We start from the raw sequence: 15224 nt of genomic DNA on the forward strand, positions 1-15224 counted from the left end.
TAGATGTTTGCTTGTTTTGCCTTGGCAACTAATTAAAATAAGTTTATGCTTAAGTAATAAAAGTATTAAAATAAAAATACAGAAATATTAAATATATAGAACATAACTAATACTAATAAAAATCTAAACTCAAAATAACAAAACACATTCAAATGAAACCTGAAAATCTAAAAATAAAATCTAATTCAAAATACAACTACTGTAATGGTAAATACAACAAAAATAACACTGTTGTAGATGCAATTTAATGTTGAATTTCAAATAGCTGATTGGTTTTATTAAATGAAGAGCCCACTGACAACTAGTTTTCAAATGGTTAATAGCATAGGGCATTTTGCTAATTATTTTAGTAAATGAGAGAAAGCGAGAGACAGTCTGCTGACACATGCCATATTTATACGGTTCTACTTCCTGCTTAGCCAGCAGGAACAAGGAGTTGAAAAAGCATAATGTAAGAAAAAAGGGGTCAAAGCACCAAGAAAAGAAAAGGAAGCAAGCAAGGTAAAGGGGCAGAGAGTGACTGAGTGTAGTGGTGAGTGGAAATCTGTGTGCATCTTTTCTGTGCTCAGATAAGGAGTGTAACGACAAACGATTAACAGATGGAGAAAAATGCCAGTCAGCACCCAGACTCCATTAACACACAAACACACAGACACACACACACACAGAGTAGATGGATGAAGGGATGATAACAGACTGTCCACAACCACAGAGCAGCGAAGTGAGCGAGTAAGTGGAGAAAAAAAATAAAAGGATGAGCGATTCCCCAAAGAACATTCCCAGTCTCTCTAGAACCAAGTCAGGCAGGCAGGTGCTGCAGCCAGCTGTACAGTTTGTTTCAGCGTTCCAGCAGCAAAGCTCCACAAACTCAAAACACAGCAAAACCAGCAGAAGAGTTTTATTTTAGGGGTGAAGGTTACTTAGTTTTGCAGTTATTAAGCACCGTGACAAGGGTTCAAAAATTCAGAGATTAATAAGCGCAGTTATTAATAATCACACTGGTGAGACATTTTACCAGCTGATGGCTTGACATCACTATTGGAAGTATTAGTCCCAAATACAGCATCAAAATCTACATTCATGGTGGGCATGGAAGCCATGGGATGAAGAGTGCTGCTTTCTAGACCTGAGAGTAACACACACATACAAAACATGGAAAGATGGAAAGATGTCACACAACACATCATGATTGTTGCTCTGTGAAAAAATTATGAAAGTGTCGCCTCATCTTTTGACCACTGAAATTACTGGATCAGACTTGAGTGTATAACAGTAATGCACCGAAATTATAATCGTCATTTAAAATTTAAGTTCAAATTGTCAAACATATTGTGCAGCCATCTCATTTGTATACTACTTTTGAAAAGTCCGGGGTCAATAAGATTTTTTTAAATACTTTTTTAATACTGTACAGCAAGGGTGAAATAGTGAAGGGTGAAACAGTAAAGATATTTATGTAGTGTTACAAAAGATTTCCATTTCAAATAAATTTGGTTTTAAACTTTCTATGTGTTAAAAGAATCCTGAAAAAAAATTAATCACGGCTTCCACAAAAAAATTAAGCAGAACAACAACCATCCCCCAACTTTTGAACAGTAGGGTACATGACCTCTCTTCTTGGAAGATGTCACCAATCAGCCACTATTTAGATTGATTCCAGTGCTGCACAATTCATCAAGATAAAATCTGAGCAACAATATAGCTTATTAATGTAAAAATGCTAATTAATCTAGTTAGTTTATAGTTTTGCACATGCTATTTCAAATGTGCTTTTATGACTTTTTGCCTGAAAATCTAAACAACAGCGATATGAAAATGTTAAATGTTCATCATATCACAATTGTCAATCGCAATGTGTCAAAATAATCATAGCATAATTTTTTGTGCAACCCAGTTAAACCTGGATCATTTTAAATGCATTTTTTCCTCTACAATAAAGTTTCTGATAACAGTTATCATTCATCTGAGAATGGCATTAACTGCATTTTTGTCTGAACTTGTCATTAAATACCATTTCAGCCAAAGCACTTGAAACAGCTGAAATTTTGGTGGATTCCTATTATTATTGCATGATTTCTAATGTAAATAAAAATTTTCAGCTTAAATCTGCGTCTGTGGCTCTTTCTCACTGCTCTCCTCATTATTCAGCAGTCTTTCCCTTTTTTTAAACACTTTATCCCTCCATCTGTCTGCATTGGTGTGTCTTTGCGCTGTTAGAAGTCTATGTGGATCCCTGGAGACCTGAGTTTCGTTGTGTGTCTGGCTAGCCTTCAGCGCACCTGCCCACTAGCTGTAAAGTGCACGCTCCAAGTGCATACTGTGACCTACAAATCCTGGCATAGTTAAGAATCTGGCAGCGTGTCTACACTCTGCACCTTGTGTCCTCATTTCACACTACCCCAGCAGATGTGCTGAACTGCTGAAAATGAACCTCTGACCCTCAGCACAGCTCCCAAGCAGAGCCATAATTCCTCAATGGAAAAGCACTCAAATCAGTCACGCTTCAGAATATCTAAAACACTGTTCTAAATCTACACAACAGGATGGATGGGTATGGAGAACACAAACACAACAAAACATTGGTTGGGTTGCAAAACCTAGCAAGCTGCTTGGTCAGCTGTTTGGGGCATCATTGGGCATCATCTCAAATGACAAACTTGATGTGGATTCCTCTAGAGTGAGTTTGTGAAGTCCATAAAATCGCTGGGTGTTCTGTAGAATGCTCCTACACTGCAAACTACTTCTCAACAGTCTACAGCCATTATGTCACCAAAGTGTGAACACCAAGGGCTGTTGGTAGCTTTTGGGACAGGGCTTACGAACAGCTTGTGAGGATTTGAAACAGGCAATGTACATAGGAGTGAACTAGCAAGTGAACAAACAAATAACTGCATGAATTTACTGCAATTTGCTCCTTGATTTCGGCAGATGCTCCCCGCCTTTGTCTTTACTAGCTGAGTCGGTAGAGCATGAGACTCTTAATCTCAGGGTCGTAGGTTTGAGCCCCATGTTGGGCACACCCATTAGCTTTCTTGGGGGCAGTCATGGCCTAATGGTTAGAGAGTCAGACTTGTAACCCAAAGGTTGTGGGTCCGAGTCATGGTACCAGCAGGGATTGTAGGTGGGGGGAGGGAACGTTCAGTGTGTGTATGTGTGTGTATGTGTGTGTGTGTTTGTTCACTACTCAATGCTGCGTGTGTGCAATTGGATGGGTTAAATGCAGAGCACAAATTTTGAGAATGGGACACCATACTTGGCTACACGTCATGTCCATTTCAAACGACTGATCTGTTCTAATGACTTTTCAGGGACTAAATTAAAGGTCAGTAATCTAAAGTGGTAAAGCAATAGACATGGCATCAGTGATCGGATGTATGTATGTGGGTGGAGTGGGCCGCACCTCCCCAGGCATTGCTGGCGGTGGAGATAGGAGTGCTCTGCACAGCAGGAACGAAGGCAGGCTGGAGGTCAAACAAGTCACTGGTGAGGTTTGGCATGCTGTACAAGAGAAACAGAGTTTAGTGCAAAAGTAATACATTCAAATTACAACAAGATTATTTTTTTAAGTAAATTAATACTTCATTTAATAATAAATGCTGTTGTCTTGAACTTTCTATTTTTCAAGGAATCCTGAAAAATAGTTATCACAGTTTTCGCAAAAATAAATTACATTTTAAAATATATAATATAAAAACATTCATTTATAGATCATTGTACAATGTCTGGTAGAACTTAGTCAAAAGCAACTGGACTGTGATTTTCATTGTTTTCGAGATGCTGCACCACCAGGCCAAGTGGCTTCATCACTCACTTTGAGAAAGGGAGCGAATGAAAACAGCAGGTATTGATGTGTCAGTTCGTTTTCTGTAGACGTCGACATGTAGTATTCCCATACACTTCTCACATAGTATACAGCACAGTCTAAATATGCTGTTTTTCAGTCTTTGTGTGTTCTATAAAGGCTTTGAAGGGTTTGAAAATGAATCTGAAGCAGAGAAGCTGGGTTTTTTTCCCCCCTAAAAAGTGTCCAGTGATTTCCTTTTCACTTTGTCTATGCAGGCAACATTAAGAGATAGTAGTGAGCCCATTGCACAGCAAAGGTTTGGTCTTTTTAAATCATCCCAGTTCTTAAAGGTCTTACATAGACTTTTTCATTCTCACCAATGGCACTTTTGGAATATAGGGCAAAATAGGGCAAAAAAAAGCATTAAAAGCCAGGCAGGGTGAAAAGACTGGGTCGTGACCATCCGTTCACTTCTTTAGACAATCAACCTGTTGTGGGAGTTGCATCATCAGCGAGGAAGCTCCCACAACAATCATGAGATTCATGATGCCAACAGGGGTTTAAAACCAGCAAACAACCCAACAGTTGTCAAATACATCAAATAAGTTCTACCAGGCATCTTTTAAATTGTTGTAAAATTTAACTGTGTAATATTGCTCAGTATATAAGATGCTGAAATACTAATATCTTAATATAAATTTTAAGGTGGCAATCTCTTCATATTATCAGTCACAATTTTGTTATTTGATTAGTGACCTAGAAAGTATAAATATCTCTTAATTTTTCTGACGTAAGCTTTCTTTATTTCAAAATAAAAACTTCAAGCCCAGTTTAAAATGATTCCGAATCACAAAATCTCAGACTGATGTATGCACAGTAGCACAGTGGTTCTTAATTCCAGACCTCACGTAACATCGCTGTGTACATTTTGTATGTATGTGTTTTCTTTGACTGTGAGTGCCCTGCGAAATGGACATCACAGGATATTCTGCCATGATTACAGTTCAAAGGAAGCGTACTGTATGTTCCATTCAAAGGGCATTAAAGTGTAAAGACGTGAATAAAAAATTAGATTTATTTACAGAGGTATATTATGTCACACTTCTCTTGTAAGTTTCATCTGTGTGTGAAGACGCAACAGGCCGTGGTGTAGCGCAAATCCGTGAATAAATGTTCCAAAGTGAAGTATTTCCCGTGCTTAGGGAGTAGGGAGCAAAGAACACTTAGTAAGGACCATGACAATCAGAACACTGTTCATGCATGGAGCTCTCTTCTAACGAGCTGGTTATATGAATTGGGTTTGTTAAATAAGAGAGACACGCAAAATATGCAGAGCGGTGGCACGCGAGGACTGGAATTGAGCAATTAAGCATATATTGTAGATTTACTGAACTTGGTATTTCTGTATGGTATAGTATGTACTGCAGTCATGTACAGTATTGTTAGTGACCTGTTTGTTGAGGGTGGACTTGTGGTATTGGTGAACAGGTCCATGCCCGCAGTGTGGTTGTTGACACTACCCATAGACTGTGTGCTGGGTGAGGTGGAAGGCGTCTGCATGCTCATCTCCTTCAGACGCTGGTTCTATACAATCACAAAACACAGGAAGAAAATATTTAAAGAGAATGTAAACATGTTAAGACTGGGCTGCTCTGCTTATACCTCCTGCAATGGTCACCGTAGAGAATGACAGCAGAGAGCATTTCCTTCAGCTGAGCTCTGTGAAATCAAACAGATTACAGCCACTCAGGCAGCTGAAGTGCCAGTCAGCTACAGCTCAGATCTGCTGTCTCTGTGTGTGTGTATTGTCGGTGTATAAGAGATGCTTGACATAAGAGAAGATCTCCCAGGTCACACTTCCTTTGACAAAAACTACTAGAGTAGCTCAGATACATCAAATACTAGAGTAGCCTTAACCAACTATATGAAAAGAACAAGAAAAGCCAATAAATCATCAACATGTAGAGCTACTTCAAGCCAAGAAAGTCACTAGATCAAAACTACTTGACATCAGACCAACCAAAACCTAGAGTCATGTCTAGAGGTCGACCGATATTGTTTTTTTGACAGCCGATGCCGATAACTTGTAACGCAGTGTGGCCGATAGCCAATATAATTATTATTTTTTTATTAATATTTAAGAAATTTGAAATCATTTGACAATGGATTAAAAAATAAATGTGTAAAATAAACATACTTATACTTTAGATGACAAAGTATTTTCACAAATAAATATTTAATAAAAATATAATTAAAAAGGTAGTAAACACTGTTATTTGAAAAATGCCAAATAGCTACCTATATTTTGGCCTTGGCGATATATCGGTCAACCACTAGTCATGTCTGGTCTAAAGTCTGGCCAGTAGGCTTAGACCAATACTGTGTACTGTGTTCTTTTACATGTGAGTAGCTCATGATCTTGTGTTTTTGGTATCGCTGCGACACTGTTCACAGTAAATGCTGCTCCACACAAGCTTGTCTCTAAATGCGCTCTGAGCTTGGGTCACTTAGAACATGCATTTGGGAATACAACATGTATCAACCATTTTCTAAACTTGTAATGAGAAAAACTCTTATACCAACAAAAGAAAATCTACAAGAGCTACTTGCGGATTTATGCCAAAAAAAAACCTTGATGGTTTACTATTTGAAAATGAATTATTTCATAAATATTAGTTACATAAATTTTACAGTTTCACTCTAAATTTGTTATATTATTTTTTCCCCATATTTTCTACTTTACAATGAAATATTTCAATAGTAAAATTTCTTATTTTATTATTTTTATCTGGCAACAACCATAACAACAACAATAATTATATATATTATTAAATGTGTAAACTATTATTATTATTATAGACACCAATAGTTTTTGGGACAAATTGTGCAGCCCTATTAACAAGCAAACATGAAGTTGTTTTTTTTTACTTTAAATCACATTTTAGAATTAATTAATAATCAGAAAAATCGCAAGTTGATTTTTTTTTGTTCAAACCACACAGTCCTAGATTCTAGTTTCTAAAGTGAGGGAAAGAAGGTTGCGACATAGCAAGGTTCTACGCCTTTTTCTATGCCCTTTACAACAACAAGAAAATGTGTGAAAAAAGAAAACAGAAAAGGAAAGTGATAGCACCCTAAAACTCTGTGCGTGCGCCTCCAGGAGTGTTGGAAACACAATCACAAAGAAACACAAGTTCAATTTCACACAAACTTATCCGAACATGAGCTGTGTAAATACTTTGATGTTGGACTTTGAAATTGCTTTGAATGTTTGAACTATTCAGATACAGAGCCAAGGTGCATCTGACGACACATTCCACACAACTGACGTGTGTGTCATTCAGTTTGTGTGCATGTTGGTGTGAGTATGTGTGTCCCACAAGGTATGACAGTACATCCTGATGGGAACAGAGAAGTTTGATTAACCCCGTTGACCACTTACTGCTGGAGGCTAATCGTTGAAGGTACAAGGGCGTATTCTGTAAACACACATACACTAGTATGTGTAGAACAAAATGTTCCCAGAACAGCAGCTTCAATCCTGCCAAATCTCAGTTGCAACAAACTTCTCTGGGTGGAGCTGGGATATGCCTTTGCTCTATATGCGCTTTATATTCTACACAGAACCAAGTGCTAACATCACTTCCTGTCTACACTTCAAACTTAATTAGCAATCAGAACATGTTCATTCAAAGAACACAATGGGATCGGTTGTAACCCACCTTGAGAGCTTGCAGACGGGCTTGCTCCTCCTCCAGGGCCTGTTGTTTCTCTTTCTCGTCCATCCTGCTGGATGAGAAGGAGAAGGACATGCCCGTGTTGGACAGGGACGACACTGCATTGGACAGAGTGTTGGCTCTACAAACAAAAACACAGATACACAGAGTGAGATTTCCCTATCAGTTCTTTGTTTAAGAGCTGATAAATTTAATACTGTTCACAAGCCAATAAAGTCTTATCTTAGAGTATGTGGCTATATATAAATCTCTTGCTGATGGTTTGTTGTTGCTGCATCAAGTGCTTTAACATATAGCTTGTGAAGTAAAGTGCTGTTAAGAGGTATTATTCAGCATATACAGTAACTTGCATTTTTGACTACATATTTTTGTCTAATCTTCAAAACAATAAAACAGGTCGATGTTAAAAAAAAAAAAAAAAAAAAAAAAAAAAAGAAGTACACTCACATGAGATGAATGAGATGTCATTAGCCTAATAAAAGTTGTTTTATATTACACAAAATGGGTTGCCCACTATAATGACCACCATGTTATATTTTTCAACCAACCCGCAACTCAATCTTCCCCATTCAAATGATTATTTTCATAATTATGATCATCAGTGGGGCAAAGTAATGGCAGTAGATACAAATATGCATGAACAGGGATATCAATAATTTTTTTTATATTTTACATGTATGTCTGAATGTTTTTCATGTTTAAATGTTTTTATTTGGAATTTCAGCAGAGGATCATTTGTTCTTTTAAAAAAAAAATGATTTAAATAAATAGAGAAATTAAATAAATATATAAAAACCATGTTTTTCATGGTACCTCTGTTCAACACCATTACCACTGATGGAAATGCGGAATGGAAATTGTCCATTCATTGATTAATATGGTAAACATGGAAGATCAACTACCTTGCTTGCTTGAGAGAACAGACCTCATTGACTGAGCGTCTGTTTACAATATCTGAGGAACTCTGTGTATGTGCGTTGATCAATATTTATGTGAATAAAAGCCTAAAATTAAATTTGTTCATCGTGTAATGCAATCTTTTTTTCTGAAGATTTGGATTAAACCACTCAATTTCAATGGCTGGACAAAAATGAAAAAGGAGAAGAATGACTTCACAGATGTATGCCCAAACAGGGCTGTACAGAGTGATGCTGGATTGTTTGGATCTGTAGGATTTCAAACCTGTTGTCAGCGGAGAGCTCCTTGGTTTTCTTTCCCTCCAGAGAGGCTAGGTGTTGCTCAAGAGCCTCAAGGAGACTGCTAGGAGCCTGCAGGAGATAGATACAAGTCAAGAACTCAATAGCTCCTTTCACACTGCAATTCCGGTAAATACACAGGTAATGTGTCCCGGCAATTGTTCCGGGTCGCTAGATTTTGCCCCTTTCACACCGCCAGTGATTACCCAGAATATGTGCATGCGTTCACACACAACCCGTAAAGGTCCCGTAAAGACACGTGACATCAGGATGAAACCGCTAAGCACGTTAACTTTCACTTAAGCTGGCGAACGATCTCAGCGTCAGTGCGAAAAGTGAGGAACTAACTGATCTCTGCTTCATTACAGTTTGCACATATTTTTTTTTTGTCACAAACAAAGATCTGCCTTCAAAACACCCGTTAAAATAGTCGCGAGATAACGTGCGTCATCACTACGACACAGCCTTTACGGTATTAGTTCTTGCTTTTGTTCACACAGCGCTCGTTCCGGGACTGAACCCGGCAATGTTACTAGGTCCCCAACCCGGGATCAATCCCGGGACATGTTTGCGTTCACACGTAAGTCGACCCGGCAATGTTCTGGCAATTTTCCGGGTTCAACGTGCAGTGTGAAAGGGGCTAATGAGAACATACAGCACTAGTTTAAAGAAGACACACACACACCCGATCCACCTGAGTTTCAGCAAATAATAGCAGGAGCATGCTTTAAGCTTTTAGTAAGGCGTACAGACAAAGGATAAACAAGCACAAAAAACAAGAGAGAGGAAGAGTACAAATTCGAAAGAGAGGAAGTGACATGCACAGTGGAAGATCCAAACCTCAAACGCATGACAGACCCATGAGGTCACTGATATATATCAGTATTGGGCCATGACATTAAACACTTTACACTGGCTTTTGGATCTAGTACTTTGGGGTTTCTCTGAGAATTTCCTGTGTTGAGTCGCAAATCTAGCTAAAACCTTCCTCTGAGCCATTTATACTGATCTAGGATTTGTTTCTTTTGAAAATAATTATTTTAACAACTACAAAAGGAAGCATTACACAGGTCCCAGATCAGCAAAACCGGGATGTGCATGTTAGCACCTAAGAGCACACACATCCTGTGATGCTTCATTCAAATGAGAGCAAATGTTAGCACAAGCTCAGGGCTCATGGTTTGTGAAAAGAGCAGGTGCTTTGTGCCAAGTTTCCAGAACAGACAACCCATGTAAAAACTGCTCTTATGAACTAAAGGTAAGGTAAGCTCTTCGACTGAGCCTAGCTGGCAGCACTGGCCAACATGTCTGGATCTGATCTAGGTTGGCTTTTTCTCCACATCGCTGAGAGGGCAGATCGGGTCTAATCCATTCCACAGAAAACAGAAGCCAAAAGAGAGGGAAAAAACACATATGCAGCAGGCTACAATTCAAATAGAAATAAAAATGAACATTTTGGGCAAAGCGGGAAAATGTATTACTTTCACAGAATTGAGATAAAAAAGAAAGATGAAAGTGTAACAGCTTTTAATTTGCTCCTTTCCTGTCTGATTTTATTTCCTCAGAGAAGACACGGCATGAACAGGCTTTTGATTAAATGACTACATTATAGATGTGTGTGTGGCTACGAGGTTATATGAATACTTCAAGCCTACTAACGTATGGCCGCTGGGGCAGTTTTCTCACGTAAAGGAGAAACAGGGCATTGGGTACACCATAGCTCTCACAAGAGCTCGCAAGGGCTCACAAGCCCGATCCTGTCATGCAACCCAGCAGGAGAATTGCTTTTATGCTGATCTAAGCTAACGATTTGATCAAACTATAAAGAGACAACTGCACATCTGGTCTCAGATCAGCAGAAAAGGCGATGTACAGCCATGCCTGCAAAGTGACGGGGCAGAGGATGGCAGTTTGGGCCACATTCAATCAGTTAGCCTGGTTTTAAAGGGATGAATCCGCTGATGCAGTCAGAAACAAACTAGGGCTGAGAGATATAGCTAAAATATGAAAAACTCAATATTTTCCTATTTGATGATATTTGATCTCAACGTACACAGTATGTATTTGCTCTAAAATTACTTTTAATTTAAGGAATAATCATTTTGACTAAACCAAGATTCTGACTCAAAATATTGTAAAATGAAGTTAAAAATAAGCATGTTTTTAAGAATGTTTTTCATTAAATGAACATTAATTTTTATATAATTGTTATTACATTATATATGTTATATAATTTTAACAATGCAACTATATATATTATTAAATTATAATATTTACCCTTATATTTTTCACAGAGACGTTCATTCATTTTAGGTTTATGTATTTAATCAGACATATCAGTTTTAATTGTTACATGCCCCTGGTTTACAGAGCAAATATTTTTGTTTTATAGTCAGTGCAAAACTGGCCTACTGGCACAGGCTCCTAAAAATTTGGATGGCCAAATAAAAATTCTTGCAATATTAACAATTCTGGCTAATTTTTGACAAACAAAATTTTTTATATGTTGTCAGCATTTGAAATATCACCCAGCACTAGTAGTAGCACAGGTTATGTCAAATACAAGCAGTGCATATAACCCACCACCTACAAGGTAAGATCCTCTAGTCGTCTGAAAGGAACAATAAACAATGTGTTACAGCAGGGGAATAAACCTCTCATTCAATATGGTGTGTTGCTAACCCCACTCAACACTCAATGTCAACACTCAAACAAAGATATCAGCTTTGAGCTGTGCCTAGTGCAACTTAAAGTCATACTGAAATAGTGTGATCATCACTAAACACACATTTGAGAGGGAACTAAACAGAGAGAGGAGTGTTTGGTAACTTCTATAAAGCTCTATCACAAGTCTTGAAGCTATTAATATTAAGTCTGACTTTTTAAACCAAACAGGAAAGAGGACAGGAGACAGGACGTCCAAAAAACAGTGAGCATGGGTACAAAAACAGCACGTAAGACAACAAGAGAGAGGACGAGGACAGGTGGAACACAGAGAAAAAAGGAGGTAGGGAGAGCGGTGGTATGATGGACAAAATCAGCAGCGTAGTGAGGAAGTAGAGGAGAAACAGAAAGTGGAGATGAAATGTACACTGACCTGAGTGAGATCTGGGATGTCACCCTGATCAATCCCAACTTGCTGTGTCATAAAACAAAACAAAAAAAAAGCGGTAAACAAACAAACAAACGAGGTGAGGAAGGAGGAATCAGAAAAAGAACAAACATGAAGGATCATTACATCATGCAGTGACTAAAAATGAAGGAAATAAAAATAACAGAGGTGGACCAATGGGAACGGACAGACATTGATAATGTCTCACACGGCTGACTGTGGAGTGGTTTACATTCAAAAACATTTTTTACAAATGATGACTTTTAAACATAGACTTTTTAAACCGTGTGGAGGTAAAAAAAAAAAAAAAAAAAAAAAAAAGGCAATTTAGACAAGATTCTCACATGGTGATGGACATTGTTCTTAGAGACTCATTGTCAAATCAAATCCCTGAGATATTTGATGCATCAGAAGAACGGCCAGTCTGGAAAATTTAACCAGACTGTCTAATGCCTGGCTGGATGGATGGAGGGGAAGTGAGAGAAAGAAGACAGCAGTACAGAAATTCATCAGTGTCAAAGAGAGAGGAGGGAGTGAGAGTCCTATTAACGCCAAACACAGATCTACATTTGGGCCAGAGGGACAGAGAGGCAGGACTCTGAAACTTTAAAAGTCTCAAGCCATGTGAATCCACAGCAGGAATGACAGCCGTCAACGGCTACAGGAAGAATAACAGGAGAGAAACAGCTCTTTCCACACTATAAAGCAGTCTTAGTGAGGTATACTGCCCCACACTTTTGACCAATAACTTTCCATAGAGACTATGATATTTGTAGAAATTTCAACAGAACAGCATTTATTTGAAATAGATTTTTTATAACAATAATTTGCAAATAGAAATCTTTGGTAACATTATATATGTATTTACTGCCACTTTTGACAAAAAGTAATGTGTCTTTGCTGAATAAAAGTATAAACTCTTAAAAAAAAAAAATTCTTATTAACCCCGAACTTCTGAACAGTAGTGTGTCAAGTAATGTTTAAGTTAATAAACAAACCATTGTACATGGTGTACAACTGCACCCAATGAGACCCTTAATCAACAGACTGATGTTGTAATGCTGATATCAGTCTCTTTTTAGCCACTGCAATATTTTAGAAAAACTAAAACAGAGGTCAGCTTAACTTTGATTCAAACAAAGGATGAAACTTAGTGCTGTCTGAATCACTTCTGGCAGAAGAGGCACATGTATATGTTTATGGACTCAATCCATGAGGACTGTGCAATGCATTGCAGTGCCAGAACACTAAATATATGGCATCCGTGCATGAATCAATCGAGTACATATGAATGCCAGAGCATTGAAGGATGGAGCGATATGAGAGAGAAATTGTTGGGGCAGAGGGGTCATTGAGCCTGTCTAATCTCAGACCTGTCATATCGAAACACTGTGAGTGTGTGTGTGTGTGTGTTGCACTGGTACCTCAGCCACTTTAAGAAACTCTGACAGCTTGGTCATCCTGTACAGAAACTTCTTATAGATGTCCAGAGCATCTTTACACTGGTTTTTCTTCATATCAAAGTATTTCTCTGAAACAGGAGGACAAGAGACACAGAGAGAGAAAGAGAAAGAGAGAGAGAGAGAGAGAGAGATGGGGAGAACAGAACGATTAGCAGAGAAGCTCAAACAGATAAAGACTGCAATTACCCATCAGAGAACTGTCAAAACACTCTGGGGCTGTCTGACAGAGACAGGGGCATATAAAAGCTGCTATAATGGTTTGCTCAAGGTCAGCTAGCACTCTAATGGATTTTTAGACCATCAACCTGAACGGACGTATGTCACAACATAAAATAACTCAACAATAGAAATCATGGAAAAATTAATGACTCAACGACTGAATAATTAGAGCTCAAACAGAGTAAAAAGCAGCAATAGCTGAAGAGGAATTACAGCCTCGTTTCTGCTGGACTATTAAGGGGTCACACACTGGATGTGAAGTGCAACATCAGGTCAAAGATAGGACAAAGCACAAGTATTGCACACTGTGTTGTTCTAAATGTGTGAGCACAAAGTCAAGACTTAACCAGAGGGAGTTGCTTCAGTAATATTTGTTTGCATGCTTATAATTTAGCGCAATGCCTGCAACCATGGCTATATTCAGGGGAAGAAATGAGAAAAATCGTAAAAGTAAATAACTAAACTATATAGACACACACAAAAAAAAAAATACATACAATCTTTTTGAAAGCTAATCTTTTATAAATTTAAAATGATATCTGGCCTCACTTTATCACAATCTTTTTATAAGAATCAACTGAAAAGTAACAAGCTAAAGTTAGAAGCATCAAATATGCTTCCAAGATATTGGGCTCTGGAACAAAAGGCATAGAAAAGGATCTCATCCATTAACAAAAACTTGTGGGTTAGTCTGGAGTGGACTATTTAGGGCCTTTCGCACCGCGGGAACCTTTTCATAGTACCAGATCTAATTGTGGAACTACCCACTTTTGGGCGTTTTCACACCGCAGGAACTGGGTGTGATTTTAGTACCGGACTGCCTTTTTCGAGAACCAAATTAGCTCCTACTCCACAGCAACTACCAACAAGCAAAAATACAACTACCTAAACATAACTATACACTGACTGGCCAAACGCATACGAAAACACCCTCACTCTCACCCATTATTTAAAAACGCCGTGTAACATACTGTAAACATTGTGTCAACTTATTTCGCAAGTATGACGAACAGCGATAGATGGATGGACACTGAAGTGCAGGCACTTGTAGCAAATGTAGCACTGCCAGTTGTCTTTGGAGATTTTTAGTCCTCCTTTCCATTCTTTCAATCGCTTTAGGTATACGTCAACAATCCATGTCCATTATTGTGAAACCCGCTAGACACAACAAAAACACAGCTCCAATCACAGCGTCCACCATCCTCCTGTTGTTAACGTTGTTGTTCTTTGTTTTTGTTGTTGAACACTGTGCACAAATGACGGTCGCTGTCAACCGGCTTACGTCACTTCCTAGTACACACTGTCGGTGCGAAACAGGCCACTCCAGACTAACCCACAAGTTTTTGTTAATGCAACCCTTTAAATGGTACTGGGAAATAGTTTGCGCAAAATCATCCCAGTACTTTAGTAAATTCAGTTCTGAAACTAAAGCGGAGGCCCTTTTGATAGCAGATGTAGATAATACAGTCCCACCAATTTTCAAAGTATAGACTTGTTGTATATATGTTGTATAGTATAGTGTATATATGTTGTAAAGTATAGTATGTTGTTGGTAGAAACGTTAAACGTTTTCTGCCAACAACAGGATTGATTTGTGCTACACAGATGCAGTTTATTTTGGATAAAATTATCTCAAACTGCTAATTAATATGTATAACGTACTGGAAGACCTGAGCTCTTGTGGTTCAACTGCACTGTTCTTTGCTCAGAAAG

At 38.2% G+C, this 15224-nt stretch overlaps 1 protein-coding gene across 6 annotated transcripts in view; it reads right to left on the reverse strand.

Moving 5' to 3' along the window:
• LOC109087534 (phosphatidylinositol-binding clathrin assembly protein-like) overlaps positions 1–15224 on the reverse strand; it is a 51812-nt gene that overhangs the window by 11786 nt on the left and 24802 nt on the right. For 4 of the 6 annotated variants that reach the window (XM_042759793.1, XM_042759792.1, XM_042759794.1 and 1 more), the window contains exons 7-13: positions 13254–13360; positions 11815–11856; positions 8704–8789; positions 7507–7642; positions 5235–5368; positions 3401–3498; positions 1016–1126 (exon numbers count right to left, since the gene is read on the reverse strand). In XM_042759793.1, coding sequence (XP_042615727.1) covers positions 1016–1126; positions 3401–3498; positions 5235–5368; positions 7507–7642; positions 8704–8789; positions 11815–11856; positions 13254–13360 — 714 coding nt within the window. The remainder of the gene's footprint in view (positions 1–1015; positions 1127–3400; positions 3499–5234; positions 5369–7506; positions 7643–8703; positions 8790–11814; positions 11857–13253; positions 13361–15224) is intronic. The other 2 variants (XM_042759795.1, XM_042759796.1) reach the window with 2 other exon arrangements.

The sequence above is a fragment of the Cyprinus carpio genome, chromosome A7 (genome assembly GCF_018340385.1).
Source record: "Cyprinus carpio isolate SPL01 chromosome A7, ASM1834038v1, whole genome shotgun sequence".
Classification (NCBI taxonomy): Eukaryota; Metazoa; Chordata; class Actinopteri; order Cypriniformes; family Cyprinidae; genus Cyprinus; species Cyprinus carpio.